At 43.4% G+C, this 18,728-nt stretch overlaps 1 protein-coding gene across 8 annotated transcripts in view; it reads right to left on the reverse strand.

The window, feature by feature from the left end:
* SFMBT2 (Scm like with four mbt domains 2) overlaps positions 1-18,728 on the reverse strand; it is a 178,319-nt gene that overhangs the window by 88,171 nt on the left and 71,420 nt on the right. For 7 of the 8 annotated variants that reach the window (XM_065920954.1, XM_065920952.1, XM_065920957.1 and 4 more), the window contains exons 5-7: positions 11,130-11,218; positions 9,230-9,476; positions 821-918 (exon numbers count right to left, since the gene is read on the reverse strand). In XM_065920954.1, the coding sequence (XP_065777026.1) occupies positions 821-918; positions 9,230-9,476; positions 11,130-11,218 (434 nt within the window). Of the gene's footprint in view, positions 1-820; positions 919-9,229; positions 9,477-11,129; positions 11,221-18,728 lie in introns of those variants that run through there. The other variant, XM_065920959.1, reaches the window with a different exon arrangement.

The following is an 18,728-nucleotide window of genomic DNA, read 5'->3' on the forward strand; positions in this document are numbered from 1 at the left end:
ACCGGAGCTGGACAAGCAGAGACTGTAAGCCGATGGACTGCAGTCTGTGTCACCAAGGGACGTCCAGCACCCAGAGCTCAGGATACAGTCTGGCTGATGACCCAACTAACTCCCCAAGCTTAGCTCAGGACTGTGCCTACCTAACTTCCCTGAAAACTCAGTGGCAGGTGAGGCCCGTCTAGTAGTCAGGCCATGTCTGGCTATCTCCTCTTCGGAGAGCAAGAAAATGCTGTCTCCTCCAACAATCAGGGCTGGTCTTGCTCCTCATGTACATGGTCAAGAGAAAGTCATGTAACGTTAAGGAAAACACACGTAGGTGGTAAGACAACACGGACAGCCAAGGACATGGTTAACACCAAAGTCAGGGATCTGGTTACCCAGAGCCAGGAGTTGTCTGAGCCATCATGGGAAACATCACTTTTTAATCAAACAAATAACAAAATTAGATTGCTCTGTTTTCTTTGGTTTTCTTTGGTTTCTTTGGTAAGGAGTGAGAGGGTGAAAATGCGGTTTCTATAATCTTACATGATGGGAAAAAAACTGTAAATCTTGAAAAAAGTTTTTAGTAAAATTTGCATTATCTTATAATATCCTTATTAATTATTTAATAAAAAGGTTTTAAGCATTATCTGGGAACATGGGTGTTTGGGAAGATTACAAAACTGAGCAAAATGGAACAGACAGCGTTTTAAACATTTAAAATGAACACCAGTCAAGAAGGTAGCTTTTTAAATAGCGGGAAGTACTGGGAGGCAGGCAACTTCTTAACAGGGTTTATTCTCGAAAAGAGTAGATAAATTGCTAGGAATCAACATCTTACCTTAAACACTTCCATTGGAAGAGGAAACTTGGCAGCGTCAATAAGAGATTTCTCCAGAGCACGTTTCCACTCTGAGTCCGTCTTCAAAGGATAGATTTCTGTATCAACAGCAAATCACATAAGAGTTTAAGGGCTGAAATGTTCTACCGGGTGGTTCTTCGCTCAATTTTATCTTCTCAGGGTTTCATAATAACTTGGCAGGCTCAGTGACCGCAAGCATTCACGCCCTGCCCGCCATAAAAAGCCACCTGCTAAAGAGATTTCCTTAAGTTAAATAGCAACCTGGGATTCTGCGATCCGGAAATAAAGAATCAACTTAATAGCGCTCTTCTTCAGGGACTACCTGCATGCATTCTGTATGTAATTTGATGGTGTAAGTCACGTTCATCACACCGTCATCCATCCTCAGCCCCAATTCCACACATCACCAGGGAAGTCATATCCAATGATGAAGAACTTATTATCTGGTAAGTTTCTAAATGAGAAAACACTCTTGTCTGGCGTTTTCAGTTATTATAGCCCATTTCTCACTAAATCTCTAAGCTCTCATATGCTAAAAATAGTCCACATTAAGTCAGGAAATTATGAAAAGGTAGATTAAAATTTACCAACCAAGTTTAATATTTGCACTTGAAATGTTGCTAACACATCACATGTTGCCCAGGTTTCCGCCCATGGTGAGGAGAAGGGATTTATGAAGGGAGGTTACACTGTCTGAATACAAAATTAGAAGAACAAAATTGTTGAGCGCTGTTTTTACCAGTTGCTGAAACTGCAGGGGAATTTTATGATCTGATCCCAACAGATTTAAGACCTTATCAAAATAGGATTTGCAGAAGCACTCACTTGCAGGAGATATGTTTATACCTTCGCTATATCAACTCAGGCTACTTCAGACAGATAGCTAGGATATGAATATCAATTTAAGCACAGTTAAAAGGCAACATTAAGCCTTTGGGGCTGTATTTTTAATTTCTTGCATGTCTGCTTTTTAGCAGGCAGCCATATATTTTGATGCTCATAGCGTTTGAACTCACCTTGAGCTTGAAGCGCCTGTGTTTTAGCAGTTTATTCAGTCTTTGCAGAGGACAACAATTATGGTGGGCAAGCAAGAGCTGCCAGAAGGGGCCAGGTTATCCATGCCTGTCCACCATCTCTCTTGTCAGCTATGTCAAGTCCCATAAAGGATAGTTAATGACAAGACAGACTCTACTTGTATAAATTGTCTATAATCCTTTCTAGCCTTCTATTTATGCTCTTACACCTCTGCGGAATTCCTTCCCCCGATTTGGCATTTCAGTATCAGAGCAAAAGTAGGAGGCTCTTTTTGATAGACACATTCAGGGGAATACAGTAAGCCAATCCCCCAATAAACACCCTCGGCAGAGAATGGTCCCTCCAACCTCGACAGGTTGAGAAGGCAGGGGGCCAGTGGGAGAAATCACTTATCACCAGGTCCCACAAAGAAGGAAGAGGGACTAATTCACGGAGCCTAATGCAGTATCCTGGGAGGGTGAGGGGGATCCCCTGGGATGCACTGGTGCTCCAGCTCAGGGCGCTATATCAGAACCTCGGGAAAGAGGAAGGCAGTTCAGATTTCCGGAAGTACAGCCCAGAGGATGCCAAGCGCACCAGCTCAAGAGGGTCAGATGTGCCAAATGTGCTCAGTCGCTCAGTTGTGTACAACCCTTTGTGACCTCTCGGATTGCAGCCCACCAGGCTCCTCTGTCCGTGGGGATTCTCCAGGCAAGAATACTGGAGTGGGTCGCCATGCCCTCCTCCAGGGGATCTTCCCAACCCAGGGATTGAACCCACGTCTCCCACATTGCAGGCGAATTCTTTACTAGCTGAGGCACCAGGGAAGCCCCAAGAATCGGGCAGGAGGGAATAATAAACAAGATCCTGGACTTCCTAAGTAGAATAGGAACAAATCCATTTTTCTAGGGTTCTGGAAGCAGGTTGATGGGGAGCTCAACATTGTAATAAAAGGAGAACCAAATCATACAAAAGGAGAGTGACTTCTAAAAACAAGGTTAAAGGAAGGTCTGCAGACATACAGGGAGAGAAAAAAGAAGAGAAAGTACTGGTCCCTGAACTCCCACAGTCTGTAACTGAGGACTGTTGGGCGGGAGGAGCCCCTAAGACAGAGAGGAGGGTAAAAAAAGAGTGGTTAAAAATTACTGAAGGCCGAGTAACTAGACTCCAACAAAAAATTTTAAAAAAAACTAAGATAAAAGGGCTGCTGAGTATCACCAAATAATATGCTGAAATTGAACAAGTAGGATTATGGCCTGACAAATTATTATGTAAGTTAATGTAATCTTTACCTCTAAAGAGAAAGGTAAGAGAAACCATAATTAAACAAAAAAATGTAAAAAAAAAAGTACTCAGGACCAGAGCAATGAAAACCCAACACAGTCAGATCCAAACTCAGATCTGAGCAAGGAGATGGGCAGCCCTGGAGAAATGCTCACAGCCCCTCCTGAGAGCTGGCAGAGCAGGACTGGACCAGTCATGTCATCCAAGGCAGCTGCATCTACCTGATGCCATATGGCTGTTCCATCAAACCAGAGAGAAGGGTCGTAAAGCCTAGAACTTTGATCTGAATGTACGTCCCCTAAAATTCACAATGAAATACTCAAGGCCTTAGGAGGTGGGGCCACTGGGAGGTGACGAGATCATGAGAGTGGACCTCTCAGGATGGGATCAGTGTCCTTTTATAAGAGAGACCCCAGAGAGATCCCTACCCCTTCCTCCAGGTGAGAACACAGTGAGAAGACACTGTCTATGAACCAGGAAGTAGGTCCTCATCAGACACTGAATTTGCTGTGCCCAGATCTTGGATGTCCAACCTCCAGAGCTGGAAGAAATCAATGTCTCTTGTTTATAAGCCCCCCTTTCCCATCTGTTACAGCAGCTGGAATGAAGAAGGATACCTAGGAGATCTCACTGGACTTTCATCTCTGTTCTACAATCTCAAGATGCTTTGTCTTCATGCTGAGGATATTAAATTCTAAGACAGAATTTAATCCCACAGCAGGGCACACTCTGTCTTAAAAGGTGAAAAATCAACTGCAGTTTTGTCAGCACCCTTGGCCACCTGCAGAAGCTAAACACCTCCTACTTTCAACAAGCAGAGAACAATAGTCTGTGTATGTGTGTTTCATTAGACTGAGAGGCGCTTGGTTACGCCAGCAAGTTTATGGACAATAAACAGCACCATTAAAAGAACATAAAACATGTTCTTAAAGTGATCGTGTTGTTGGTAATTAAATAGAGTGTATCATGTCCATTTCTGTTGGTGAGAAGTTAAGAGGCAATTAAAACCCGTCCTGGCTCATCTTGAACCAGAAACCTAAGTGAAAACAAGGTGTCCACCTCTGCAGACTGGCCATCCATCTCATGCAAAGTGCAGGAGGAAGAGAGGTGAACAAAATACTCATCTCACAGGCGGAGGTAAACGCAGGCCTGGAGGGGCAATCCTCTTTATTTATGCACCCCACACCCCCCCTCCTCCCTTCTCCACCAGGCTCTGACCAGTGAGGAAAGGCTCATCTATGGTTCTTCATAGACACTGGGAAGTACTATGGATTGAAGTACTGTGCTTCTGTCCTCCCAAAATTTTGTATGTTGAAGCCCTAACCCCTTGATGTCATGGAGCTTTGAGAAGTGATTAGGTTTAGATGGGTCATAAGGGTGGGGCCCCCGTGATGGGATTAGTGCCCTGGCAAAAGGACACACCAAAGAGCTCTCTTTCAAGTGCATGCTCGCTCTCTCTTAACATACAGAGAGATGCATATATATATATATCTCCATGCACACATGGAGAAGAGGCCAGGGGACTTCTCTGGCAGTCCAGTGGTTAAGGCGTCACACTTCCAATGCAAGATATGTGGGTTTGATCCTTGGTGGGGAAATAAGATCCCACATGTCACGCAGCATGGCCAGAAGATTAAAAAAGAGGAGGAGGCCAGGTGAGGACCCAGGAAGGTGGCAGCCGTCTACAGATCAGGAAGAGAATCCTCATCAGCACTCAACACTGCTGATGCTCTAACCGTGAACTCCATCTCCCAGAACTGTGGATTGGTGCTTTTCAAGGCTCAACCCCGCAGTCAGTGGTATTTTGTTAAGGCAACTGAAGCTAAGATAAAAAATAACGATTGTTTCTGGAATAAGAAACAGTTCATGTAGGAAGCATCTGAATTAGATTCAGAAACGTCTAGCTCCAGGCACTATCTAAAATAAAAAGAAGGCAGGGGGGGAATAGTTGACATAAAGATTTTGAAGGGAAAAGATATACAAAAGAATATAGAAGTAAGGATTTAAGGATTTTTCTTAAACCTCGGAAATTTCATCTCTTTAGTTCCTGCAAAAACACATCAGATTCTATCTGCTTTCTAAACCTCCAAAAACATAAAAGCAGGTGGTGGCGGGGAGGCAGGTGAGAGAGGGTTTCAGGATGGGGGGACACATGTATACCTGTGGCCTATGCATGTTGATGTGTGGCATAAACCATCACAATATTGTAAAGTAGTTATATTCCAATTAAAATAAATTTAAAAATTAAAAGCAGGTGGGGCCTCTAAATGACCCCTGGACCTCAACAGCCTACTTAAATTTCTTAAAAAATCAAATATAACCTTAACACTCTAATCACAGTTTGAATATTTAGAAAATACCAATCAACTGAGTAACAACAGCAGCAAAGCAAACATGGGGCTACTCCCATTTTACAGATGTGAAAACTGAGGTTCGAAGTCAAGGAACTCATCCAGAGGCCAGTGACAAAGTGGAAGGAGGGACCCACCTGGACACTGACTCCAAGCCCATGTTCCTTCCACTCTGTCAGGCTTCTCAAACTCTAGTCACATGGGGACCTTTTTAAAGGAAGAAATTCCCATCTTGAATACCACAGACCTCATATCCTGGAGCTGTCCCAGGTGTTAAAGAGATCGCATCTCTACATGCTCAGAAGCTCCACTAACGCTTCAGGGCAAAGAGAGTAGCACGGTCTAGGGGTACCTTCACCAGGCGGCTCTCCCCTCCAAACTGGCTTCCAAACTCCCATCAGTGATTTGGTTCCTGGAAGGCGGACTTGGCTAGCTCCTTCCTTCTGTCTAGACACATTTGAGTTTTTATTCAGTCAACTCACTGGACACATATTTACTGAGCACCTACTATGGGCTGGACAGGGTGGCAGGGGGCACTGCAGAGAATGGGTCATGCACTTTGAGTTCAGCATCCAAGTTCTGGATGAAGTGAACGCATGAGAAAGCAGTGTTCCAAAAGAGGAGACACACGGAAAGCTTGGGGACCACAAAGGAGGCCACGTGCCAGAAAATAAGCACATGAGGGGAGGTGTTGGGTATGCACGGCTGGAGAAAGAGCTCCAGGTCTGTCGGATCATGCTCTGCCTTCCATTCAGCACCGAAGGAAGGGCACCTCTGGATTCCCCGTCCCACCCTGGTAACACCTGAATCACTAAGGACGCAGGAAGCCACTGCCCTCCCATGAGTCCTGGCATTTCACCATCCTCCATTCCCTCGTCGTCTTCGCTGAAGCTGGACTCTCCTAACCCCCCAGCACCTGCACCCCTGATGGCGGGTGGAGTGTGGTGGCTGCACCCTCTCTCAAATCTCCCATCCACCACCCCGTATCCTCTGATTCCATCCAGAAGTGGGAAGCGGGCTTCTCGTTGGCAGACAGCATAACAGCGAGCACCTTCTCCTCCAGTGTTTGAAGACCTACTCTCCAGGTGCTATCTACCACCTATGTCTATACCTCTATCTGCACTGAACAGTTGAGAAATACTGTGTCCTTTAAGAAACAGAAAGTACCAGGAAAAGAAAGGAGTTGTTGTCAGCACAGCAGAGAGGATAGGGTGGCCTGGCACAGCCTCACTCTCAAAGTCCAGGCAGCCCTCCAGGCCTGCAGTTCCTGAATATTCCACCCTTGGCAGAAGGCCCCCGAGGATGGTAGAAACTGCGGATAGAGAAGCCTGGGAATATGGAACCTGTGGATGGGAAGACAGTGGACGCAGAGCATCAAACCTGCAAATGCAGAAGGTCAACTGTACTGCGCTATTTTACATCAGGGACTTGAGCATCACTTGATTCTGGCATCCGTGGGGATCCGGGGACCAATCCCCTGTGGATACCAAGGGATGACTCTATACCCAAAGTGCCTCTTATCTGCCCTGCTTGCCCACCCTTCCATCTCAACTTCTTATCACCAGTCAATGATGAACACTTTCATCTACTTAAGTGTGTTTGGGAAAAAGAAAAATAGTGTTTTCTGTGCCAGTCTGAAAGTTTTCTCCCACCTAGACTTCAGTCAAGGAAAGAGCACTGCCATCTTAGTTTAACAAGTCACATCAGGTCCCGAAACTAAATTATAGAAACCCAAAGGACTGGATTCTGTTCCCCCGTGTTGTTCTGCTAAATCGGGTAGAAGTCAGAGTTCATCTTGTAACTATTGCATCTGAAGAACTCAAAATCATACTTGGGGTAACCTTTCACCTTTTAATTTCTTCTTTCCATCCACAGCCTTCCCTGTTGACAGTTTAAATGTTGAAAATGTAAGTTCTTGATGAGGAATGTCTTTCCCAAAGGCTGTAAGTCTTCAGTGAAATGAACAATTCATGGTCAGAAAATTACTATGATGAGTAAATATAGTCTATTCTTGTCTTATAAAGATATCAAATTATCTTAGAGAGAGAGGTCTCTTCCTTTATTCAAATATTTCCTAGTTTCTAAAGGGACACTTTCCATCCTGGCCGTTGAATATGAGCACATAAGCACAAGAGAGGGACGTTACACAGAGTCTAAGCTATTAGTCATCCTTTGCTTTGCTATAAATTTACACTGGCAATTATATATTTCTCTCAAAATTTATACAGCAATTAGATACTGAACTAAGATTTATACACCCAACTTTCTGCACAAAGTAAATTTCTCCTGTTAGGTTATGAATCCCAAGGCAAACCTTGGGAGCTTAGGCCTCTTCTCACAAAACCGACAAGCCTTTCATTTGTAATCATATCCCCAAACTACTCAGGGTATAAATGGATTTCTTGGCTGCTTCTCATAACACTGACAACAACAATACTAATAAAATACCACATTACAGGTTTATACACCTGTCAAATCCAACACAAATGCAAACATATGACATGGAGAACCAAGACATTTTTCAATTAAAGCCCTTGACTGATGGAAAAGGGAAACATGACTCCTCTGTTTCACAACTCCTCAAGACAAACTCTGGCAACTAAGATGGGAGGGGACAGGCTCTGGAAATTTTACTGAAGGAAAGAGCCAACTCTTGGCTTTCAATAAACCTGTGAAATTGACCAGAATGAAAATCAGCAAATTTGGGAAGATGTATTCCTCCCTTGGCATCTTTAATTCAATGAGAATCCAACATTTTTCTTCTACAGCTATCTGTCAAAAGGTTGATAAGCCCAGTATGAGGCAGCAGGGAAAATTGTGTGGAAGAAGAAGGGGACCTGAGAATCTTAATTTCAGCACATTCTTCCGAAAAACTGTGTGATCTTAGGTAGCTTAAACTCAGTCTCAAATTTTCTCTGCTGTTAAAAGGAAATAGTCACACAAAATATGTAGCACTTTTTTGGAGTCAAAATAAACAACCTAACAGATATAAAATCACCTGGCAGGTAGAAAACATTCAAGAAAGGTTATTTTGTAAACACTGAGGTTTTTGCCCAGCTGCATATGTCAGGAAGCATGATGCAGTCTTCTACACAATTAAATCTCTGGAAAGGCATTTGTCAAGGTACTTGAAGCTATTTAAAAATCTATGATGCACCAGGGGAAAAAAGCATGATGGTTTTCTTTTTGCTATTTCCAGGTCAGGACAGATACTGTAACAATAAGCATTTTATTTGAATCTGCATTTTACTTGAATCTATGAATGGATGAATGGGTGGGTAGATGAATCTATGGATAGAAGGTTGGATAGGGGAATAGATGGATGGATGGATGAGCGGTTGAGTGGGTAGATGGATGAATGGATAGATGGATGGATGGCCATGGGTAGAAGAACAAACATTTCAGAACCTACTTGCAAGACTATCAAATTCCTAAAGAAAAACAGAGAATATCACCAAGTCCCCATGCACTGCATCTTTTATTTCCAAACCCAGTGATTCCAAAGGAACAAGATCAGCTTTTTCCACCGCTCCCGCTCTGCTTTCTCGTTTCAGAACACTACTCATTGAGGGCTTGGGTTCCACTCGCAACAGAGAGTGTTTGAAGTTAAAACACTTTCTGTGCACAAGTACAAATGGGAAAGACACCACAGAGCGAACACACTTTCCAGAGAGACACCCAGGAAGATAACCGCATCTCTTCCGACAACACCTGGGAGCGCCGAAGCTCCCGCCCTTACCTGAAGGTGGGTCCATTCTGTACTTATGCTCTTGACACCAACCAACTGGTCGAAGTCTGTAATCCAAGTAAAACAACCACTGGTCATAGGATTCAGTGTCCTCCAATCCCACATAGCGAAGGCGTAATCTTCCTCCAGCATTCTCAAGCACACTAACTATCCAGTACTGAAAAGGGTTCTCAGAGTCCTGCAGCTCTATTAAGGAATCAACTGTAATGAGGTCTATAGGGCCTTTCCCTCGCAGAGGCTGTTTAAACAGAAGCAAAACTCCTTATTTTAAACTTTATTTTCAGGTTCTCATGGAAACAGATGACAGCAGAAGATAATTTTTTTTTTCATACCATCATCCAAGCTATTGGCAAACAGTTTGGTGTTTCCCTCCACCCCCCACCCTCCCTTCCCACCACCGGCCCCTCCCGCCCCACATCCACCTTTCCCAACTCGGTATCCAACAACAAAACCACAAGCAAATAGAAAATAACAGTTTGTGCTAAGTTCTCACCAAACAAATCACCCTTCCCAGATACAACTACATTTGTGAGGAATGAGGGTGCTTTAAAGAAGCGATCCACCAAATTTGCCTCAAACTGGAAAACAAGTGGGAACAAAATGTCTACTTTTCCAAGAGATGGATACATCTGACATGGGGCCATCAATATCTACCTTGACTCAGCAGACGTCTGTCTTATGATGGCCCTGCTCTCATACCTGTGATGATGTGCATAAAGCGTTAATACGTGTGGGGGACATTCTGGATGAATGCCTAATACACACTAATAATCAGCTAAATTAGACTACTGGGTAATTTGTACACTTCACCCCACAGTTGGTTTGGAGAATGTATATAATGTCTGCCCCTTTTAAGCAACCTTCTTAGCACATGTTTGCATACGAAAAGGGTGTTTGTTCAGCCAGCCCTGTAGGCAAATATGCTTAAAAAATTAACAAAGTAGACAATTTGTCCTTTTGAAAGGGTGAGCAATCATCACTTTGATCTGTCAACTAAACAATTCAATTAGTAGCCACCAAGATGCAAAACTACATTAGGCAAAATCATCACGAAACAAAACTAGACAACCCTGTATGAGTCTGTGGTGTTCCAAAGTTTCAGTACCATTTATGAAAGGCAGGAAATTTATGGTTAATGTTAAGAGAGTAATGAGATTGTCAAAGTCTGTATCATGTTCTGGATCATTCATTGTGTTTTCCCCTTTCTCAGGGGCATTCTTCAAAAACAGATTTGGTAACTCAATAATTATTTATGACAGTGCAGTCCTCTTATATACTGTTCTAGTATATAAAAATTAAAATGTATCAGAATAAAATTATTTTCAAATAACCTGTTTTTTCTTCAGTACCTTAAAACAACCTTAACCACATATAAACATGGTTAGTCATTTCTCCTCTTGTTTTACAAGGGGGACTAATTCAAATATGACTTACCAATGTGTGTTTAAAAACTGGGGCTATGCATAAATAAAACAGCTAATCATTTATCAACCAACATACTTTGAGACTACACACCCCAGCACATGGACGCTTAGTTGTCACTTTGACAAAATAGTTATTCTACAGGATTTTATATACATTCACTAACATAAGATAGACTCTTGTACAGGATAGTAGGTAACTATCCTACCATGTTATTATATTAAAATATGTTCCCATAAAAGCAAATTTTCCACTTATGGACTGGACCACAGGTGCAGACACTTTGGTCCCATTAGAATCAGTCGTCTAAGTGATTCAGGAAAAGACAGGACGTTATGCTATTTGCACACCGAGGTCCGTGTGGATTTGTGCACCCATAGAAGGATATATGCAAAGGTGCTCTTAGCTGTGAGCTTGTGTTAACTGTGCAGCTTCAGATGACAGAGAATAGCTGGATAACAATACATACACCTTCCAGAAGGCTGGCGGGGGCTGTCCGGGAACCCGTCAAATCCCGAATGAGAAATTCGGTCCAGTCTGTATACTTCTCTTTGATAGCTGGTGAGACAAAGGAGAAACAGACACCCACTTTAACAAAGCAGTGGAGCATCCCAGCCTTTCTGTAGCATGAGTTCTGCTGTGGCGTTTCTTCACTTTAGATACCGTGCTTAAAGGAAGAACTAAAATGGCACAACGGACCTGCCGGCAATGGGTCATGTCTCATCGAACACATGCCTAGGTTTTGCTGGGCATCAGAAAGGTGAAAGAATATGAGACTCTGAGGTCTGATTGTCTGTTTAGAAACTTCTGTAAAGAACCAAGGAGATATTTCAAAGCACAGAATTTAGGAGGCTCCAAGAAGAAAGAGGGAACGGAAGAATCAGAGAACGTTTTCCAGGTGGAAAATAAAGCCAGGCTCTGAATTATAATAAAGATGTATTACTCATACAGAGAAGAGAAAGGAGGGATTTTCAGGCTGAGAGGAACAGCATCTGCTAACAAGAGCAATGAAGGGAGGGAGGAGATGGAGAAAGAATGTCCCTCAGCAACAGACGGTCTGGCTGGAGCACAGAATATAATGCTAAGTGGCAGGAACAAAACTGCAGACAGCCCAAAAAGCCAGCACCCACGTTTAATAAACAGGAAATCTCTATGTGGAATCTAAGTTTTAAAAATGATTTAAATGAACTTATTTACAAAATGGGAACATGCTCACCAATGTCCAAAACTGAGTTACCAAAGGGGAAACGTGGCAAAGGGTATAAATTAGACTTTGAGATGAAATACACACACACTACCATTAATATATATAAACCAACAAGGACCTACTATATAGCACAGGGAACTCTACTCAATATTCTGTAATAACCTATATGAGAAAAGAATCTGAAAAAGAATGGATATATGTATACATATAACTGAATAACTTTGCTGTACATCTGAAACTAACACGCCATTGTAAATCAACTATTTTGTTGTTCAGTGGCTAAGTCATGCCCAACTCTTTATGACCTCATGGACTGAAGCATGCCAGGCTTCTTCCCTGACCTTCACAATCTCCCAGCTTCTCAAACTCATGTCCATTGAGTCGGTGATGCCATCCAACCATCTCATCCTCTGCTGCCCCTTTCTCCTTCTGCCTTCAATCTTCTCCAACATCAGGGTCTTTTCCATTGAGTCAGTTCTTCACATCAAGTGACCAAAGTAGTGGAGCTTCAGCTTCAGCATCAACTACATGCCAAGAAAAATGTTTTTAAACCAGGAAACCTCTGCATAAAATGAACCTGAAAGGAGCATAAGGGCTTGAAGGGAAACAAAGGAAGCCAATGGCAGAGAAGTCAAAGTAGAGCCTGCTGTTCTCTTAGTGCAAATGTGACAGGGCCCCAAACAGCACAAAGGAACACTGCATTTAGACACCTTTCCACAAAGACGGGCTTCCGGGGTAGCCCAGATGGTCAAGAATCTGTCTGCAATGCAGGAGACCCAGGTTTGATTCCTATGTCGGGAAGATGCCCTGGAGGACAGCATGGCAACCCACTCCAGTACTCTTGCCTGGAAAATCCCATGGACAGAGAAGTCTGGCCAGCTAGAGTCCATGGGGTCACAAACAGTTGGACACAACTGAACAACAAACACTTTCATCTTCCCAAAAAGAGAAACACCGCCCTTTGGAAGCCAGCATTCTACAAGCTCTTGGAACCAAAGACTTGAGAAGAATATAACCTCTTGGCACAACTGTCAGTCTACAGACATCCCAAGGCTAAAGTCAAATCACACCCCGGAGAGACCCCAAGCCTTCTCAGTGCATCACGGGACTCACAAACTCAGCCACAGCAGAGCAGGACACTGGCCCAGCCTCCCACCCACCCACTGAGAGTCTGACCTTCACACCTCCAGTGGACCCAGGGGCACTGCTCAGGATACTACATTCAATACTTGGCCTCTGTTGTGTATGTTAAGTCTCTAGGTCATATCCAATTCTTTGGGGACAAGAACCTGCCTGCAATGCAGGAGACCTAAGGGACATAGGTTCGATCCCTGGGTGGGGAAGATCCCCTGGAGGAGGAAATGGCAACCCACTCCAGTATTCTTGCCTGGGGAATCCCATGGACAGAGGAGCCTGGCGGGCTACAGTCCATGGGGTCGCAGAGAGTCAGACACAACTGAAGCGACTCAGCACATATAGGTTCTTTCAGGGCTTCCCTGGTGGCTCATACGGTAAACAATCTGCCTGCAATGCAGATCTGGGTTCTATCCCGAGGTTGGGGAAGATACCCTGGAGAAGGGAATGGCAACCCAATCCAGTATTTTTGCTTGAAAATCCCACGGACAGAGAAGCCTGACAGGCTACAGTCCATAGGGTTGCAAAGAGTTGAAAATGGCTGAGCAACTGCCACTCCACACTAGGTTCTTTCAAAGCAAGATGCAACTATTTAGCTGAAACCTAAAGAAACAGAGTTATTACCAAAGAAAACTAGGCATATGAGTAGTGGGAAAGTTCATGGTGAGGGGAAGACCTGGGCTCTGAGCTGGGCTCTACCATCACTGGCTATATGACTGTAATCCACCCAATTTCTCTTGTATTCTCTCCTCTGATGCTACAACATGTTGCTTGTGTGATGCTATAAGGATTAAAGAAGATATACCTGCTGGTAAAATACAACTGTATCTGGCACATTTATGCAATTAACAGCCTCTCTAGTTCTGTTACAAGTGTATATTAAATTATTACACATTCTCACCCAATATTTATTACTGAGTCCCACAAATGCCAGATTGAAACTTTCAACATGCTTTGGCAGAACTGCCAACAGAACAGGGACCAGGGACTGTACCACCTGCAGCAACCTACTATTTCAACTACTAACCTGCAACTCAATCAATAGCACCAACTGTTGCCCATTAATAATGATAAGATCAAGAGAAAGGTCAAAATCCAAGGGACTCAGGCAAAAGTCAAGGGATTCGGGCAAAGCTGGAAAGTCCAGCTATGGGTCAGACAATGTCCTAGCCCTGGACACAGAGCTACCACAGAGCAACCCACCGCTTCATCACCTTTTACCTTTAGGGTGTTTCCCTCAAATAAAATACCATCTTCTACATATATACTTATAAGGAGATGCATATATTTGAGGCAGAAAATGTGTTATTGGGTTCTTTACCATCACTAGCAAGTGTAGCCATCATTTTTAAATGCTATACTCATTTCTAAATCAGCCCTTGCTATGGACTGAATGTTTGTGTTGCCCCCAAAATCCATTTTTTAAAAACAGGTATCATTCTTTTTTGCAATTTTTTTTTTTTGGCCACATTCCATGGCATGTGGGATCTTAGTTCCCTGACCAGGTATCAAACCCGCACACCCCTGCATTGGAAGAGAAGTCTTAACCACTTGACCATCAGGGAAGACCCCAAAATTCACTTGTTGAATCCTCATGTCCCATGTGATATTGCATTTAGGAGGTGGGACCTTGGGGACTTTAGAATTAATGAGGTCATGAGACTAGAGCCTTTACAAATGGGATTAGTAAACTCATCAAAGAGACTCCAGAGGGCTTCCTCACCTCTTCCTCCTCACACTTGTGAGGATAAGGTGAGATGTCTGTGAATCTGGAGGGTGGTCCTCAACAGACACAGGGTCTGGCTGTACCTTGATCTTAGGCACGGATCCAGCCTCTAGAACTGTGATAAATAAACTTCCATCAGGTCTGCGGTATTTTTGGTACAGCAGCCTGAGTAGACTAAGACAGCTCTCCTGCATGCCTATGGTGGCTGAGAAGACCAGAAGCAACAGAAAGTCAAAGTGTTAGTCAGTCAGTCCGACTCTTTGTAGCCAGTCGTGAACAGATGTAACAGCTGGATGGTAAAGAAGGCTGAGCGCTGAAGAGTTGATGCTTTTTAACTGTGGTGCTGGAAAAGACTCTTGAGAGTCCCTTGGAATGCAAGGAGATCAAACCAGTCAGTCCTAACGGAAATCAACCCTGAATATTCATTGGAAGGACTGAGGCTGAAGCTGAAGCTCCAGCACTGGCCACCTGATGAGCAGAGCCAACTCACTGGAAAAGACCCTGATGCTGGGGAAGATAGAAGGCAGGAGGAGAAGGGGACGAGAGAGAACGAGATGCTCAGATGGCATCACCGACTCAGTGGATATGAGTTTGAGAAAGCTCTGGGAGATGGTGGAGGACAGGGAAGCCTGGTGTGCTGCAGTCCACAGGGTCACAAAGAGTCAGACATGACTGAATGACTGAACAAGAACGCCAAGAAGTACTGCCATATATACAAACTGCTGCTGCTGCTGAGTCGATAAGTCGTGTCTGACTCTTCTGTGACCCCACGGAGTGTAGTCCACCAGGCTCCTCTTTTCATGGGATTCTCCAGGCAAGAATACTAGAGTGGGTTGCCATTTCCTTTTCAAGGTGATCTTCCCAAGCCTGGGATTGACTCCATGTCTACCACATTAGCAGGCAGATTCATTACTCTAGTGCCACCTGGGAAGCCCCTTTAGCACAAAGTTTAGTTTATTAAAGAAATGAGGCAATGGAGAATCTTGAATTATAAATGGAAGCACCTACACATACTATTAAGAATAAAAGACCATAGAGTTCTCTCCCTTGGAGATTTTTAAAGGAAAGAAATCTGTATTAATATTTCACAGAGGGTCCAAATTAAATTGTTCCTACAATCAAAAGAACAGATCATAAAATGATTCAACAGGGTTAATATGTTCCTTCTATGTGCCGTGGATCACATTACATACCGCTAGGGCTCAAACGTATAGATAACAGTATTTCTGTCTAAAAACAGCTTAGATGAAGATATAGCTTGTAAAGAATGTCATAAAAGTCACACAGACACACATATGCCTTAGAACTTTAAATATAGAGAACGGAGGAAAAGTTTCAATTCAAACTTTCAGAACTCTTTCCGTTGCATAAATATACTTGAATAATCACAAATAAAACACCCAAGAGGGTCACTGCTGGGTGGTAGGGGAGTGCAGGTTTCACTAGAGAAGCTGCCAAACTGACTGTCTTCTGAAGTGGCTGCACGCTGCACATAGCAGCAGCTTTGTGAGACGGAGATGCTGCCCCACGTCACTCCCAACCTCCCACCTCCCTGGGGCCACCCCGCCCTGCTCCCCTTTTCTCTCTGTGGTTTTCTCTGCCCCTTTCTCTTCCAAAGGGCTGCATTATGGCTCTGCACATCCTCTTCCTTCCTCACAGAAACACTTTCCCCAAACAACCCCTCTTCATCTCGCATCCTCCCCCATCTTCCCTAACTTCCATGATAAACAGCTGTCCTCTCCTGGGATTCCACATCCTCTCCCTTCTGAGACCTAATATAACTTATAATTACATATTCTTACTCATTTGTGCAATGACAGTCCCCATCTGATGACTCCATGAGTCTGGAAACCATCACATCTCCGCATTTATCACTGTATCCCTGTAACAACCACACGTAACAAATAGTTTAATAAAATGTGTCACAGGAGGGAAGGACTGACACATTAATGGTTTGATAAACTGAGTCCTTTTTTCCTTTGAGCCACGCTGCACAGCATATCAGATCTTAGTCCCCTGACCAGGGATCAAACACCACGCCGCCCTATATTGGAAGCAGAGTCTTAATCACTATCAGGTAAGTCCAAATTGTTTCTGTTTTTTAACTCATCTTGGGATTCAAGAGAACTTGCTGAATTCAGATAAGGAACCCCTGTTACCATGGATGTTACACAGACCTTTCAATAAAAAATATGATTTAGCGCCACAGTACACATTATTGTTGTGGCTATTCAGTCGTTAAGTCATGTCGGACATTCACAAAAGAACTGACACTGCATTTTGCTTCTTCTTGTGTTTGCCTGGCTTGTTAATTGCTTACACATGATGTAAGTTATCAAGTAAGATTTTAGTTTCAGCACACATCACCCAGAAAGTGGCAAAGTGTTAGTCCCTCAGTCGTATCCAACTCTTTTCGACCCCATAGACTGTAGGCCACCAAGCTCCTCTGCATGGAATTTTCCAGGCAAGAACACTGGAGTGGGTTGCCATTCCCTTCTCCAGGCGATCTTCCCAACCCAGGGCTCAAACCCAGGTCGCCTGCACAGTAGGCAGATTCTTTACCATCTCAGCCACCAGGGAAGCCCAGAAAGCCAGAGATCATTCATTTAATCGAGTGGGCATTAAACACCTTATGAGAGTACAGAAGTTTAATATTTCTCGAGTTCTCCTTTTGGGTGAGTACACGCTACTACACCATTAGGCAACACTGATACTGTTCATTTTTAGACAAGGGCATCACCCAGAGATTAAAGAAACCCAAGATATTGTATATTCATAACTTAATCCCCAAGGGACCAGCTGCTTTCTCTGAAGTGCCCTAGGACCTCTGAGCCCTAGAAACAGCCATAATTTACACAACAAAAGCCATAAAGATAAGAACTATTTATAACATTCACAAGGTATAACTCATATTACTCTGCATCATATCTTTAAGACCCTAGAAGATAAACAGCCTCTAAAACTATTAGAAGAAATTTAAAACCTTATCATTGTTCACTAGAGATTTTTATCCAATAAAATATGGAATTTCACTCAGCATTGTACATTTTCTTCTTCTCTAGCTGTCATATCCCACTTTATAGACATTTCTGCTCTTGCTTTAAACGTTTTCTTGCTTTTAAAGACTACCCTTCCAAAGAGACAGGAATTTTTTTTCTCTCTGCTAGGAAAAATGTCTTGCAGTTCTTTTATTGGCTATCACTCCAGAGAATGTGTCAAGACTGAACTGATATATCCACAAGGGTCCAGGCCTCTAAGTTCAATGGAATAAGACACTTTGTTTATTAAAGATTTTACTCTCATATTCTCTCTGTCTCCCTCACACCACTTGTTTCTACAGTTACTTTCTTAGCTAAATAGTCTCTAAATTTTCCTCAGGGCTCCCCATGAGAGTACATTTTAAAAAGAAACAAGCTTGTAAAAAACTTAAATTCACCTGCCCTTCATATATATCTGAGCACATGAGTCAGTCTAATTTTCAACAACTTTCGCATTACTGTGTAATGGTTAACTTTATGTGTCCACCTGGCTGGACCATGGTGCCCAGATATTTGGTCCAACGCTATCCTGTCTCCAAGAGGATATCTTTGGATAAGATTTACACATATATTGGTGGACTTCTGAGCAAGATGGATTCCCTGGTGGCTCAGATGGTAAAGAATCCACCTGCAATGCAAGATACCTGGGTTCAGTCCCTGGGTCAGGAAGATCCCCTGGAGAAGGGAATGGCTACTGACTACAGTATTCTTGCCTGGAGAATCCCATGGACAGAGGAGCCCGGTGGGCTACAGTCCATGGGATTCCAAAGGAGTTGGGCACGACTGAGCAACTAACACTTTTACTTTAGCTACTTTCTGAGTAAAGCAGATTGCCCTCCTTTATGTGGTGGGCCTCATCTGATCACTTGAAGGCTCCCTTGTGCAAGAAGGAATTATGAAGAAATCAAAGGAGAACTAAATTAACACACAAATATTCTTGTTCATGGATAGGAATACTCGATT

Source organism: Muntiacus reevesi, chromosome 2 (genome assembly GCF_963930625.1).
Source record: "Muntiacus reevesi chromosome 2, mMunRee1.1, whole genome shotgun sequence".
Taxonomy (NCBI): domain Eukaryota; kingdom Metazoa; phylum Chordata; class Mammalia; order Artiodactyla; family Cervidae; genus Muntiacus; species Muntiacus reevesi.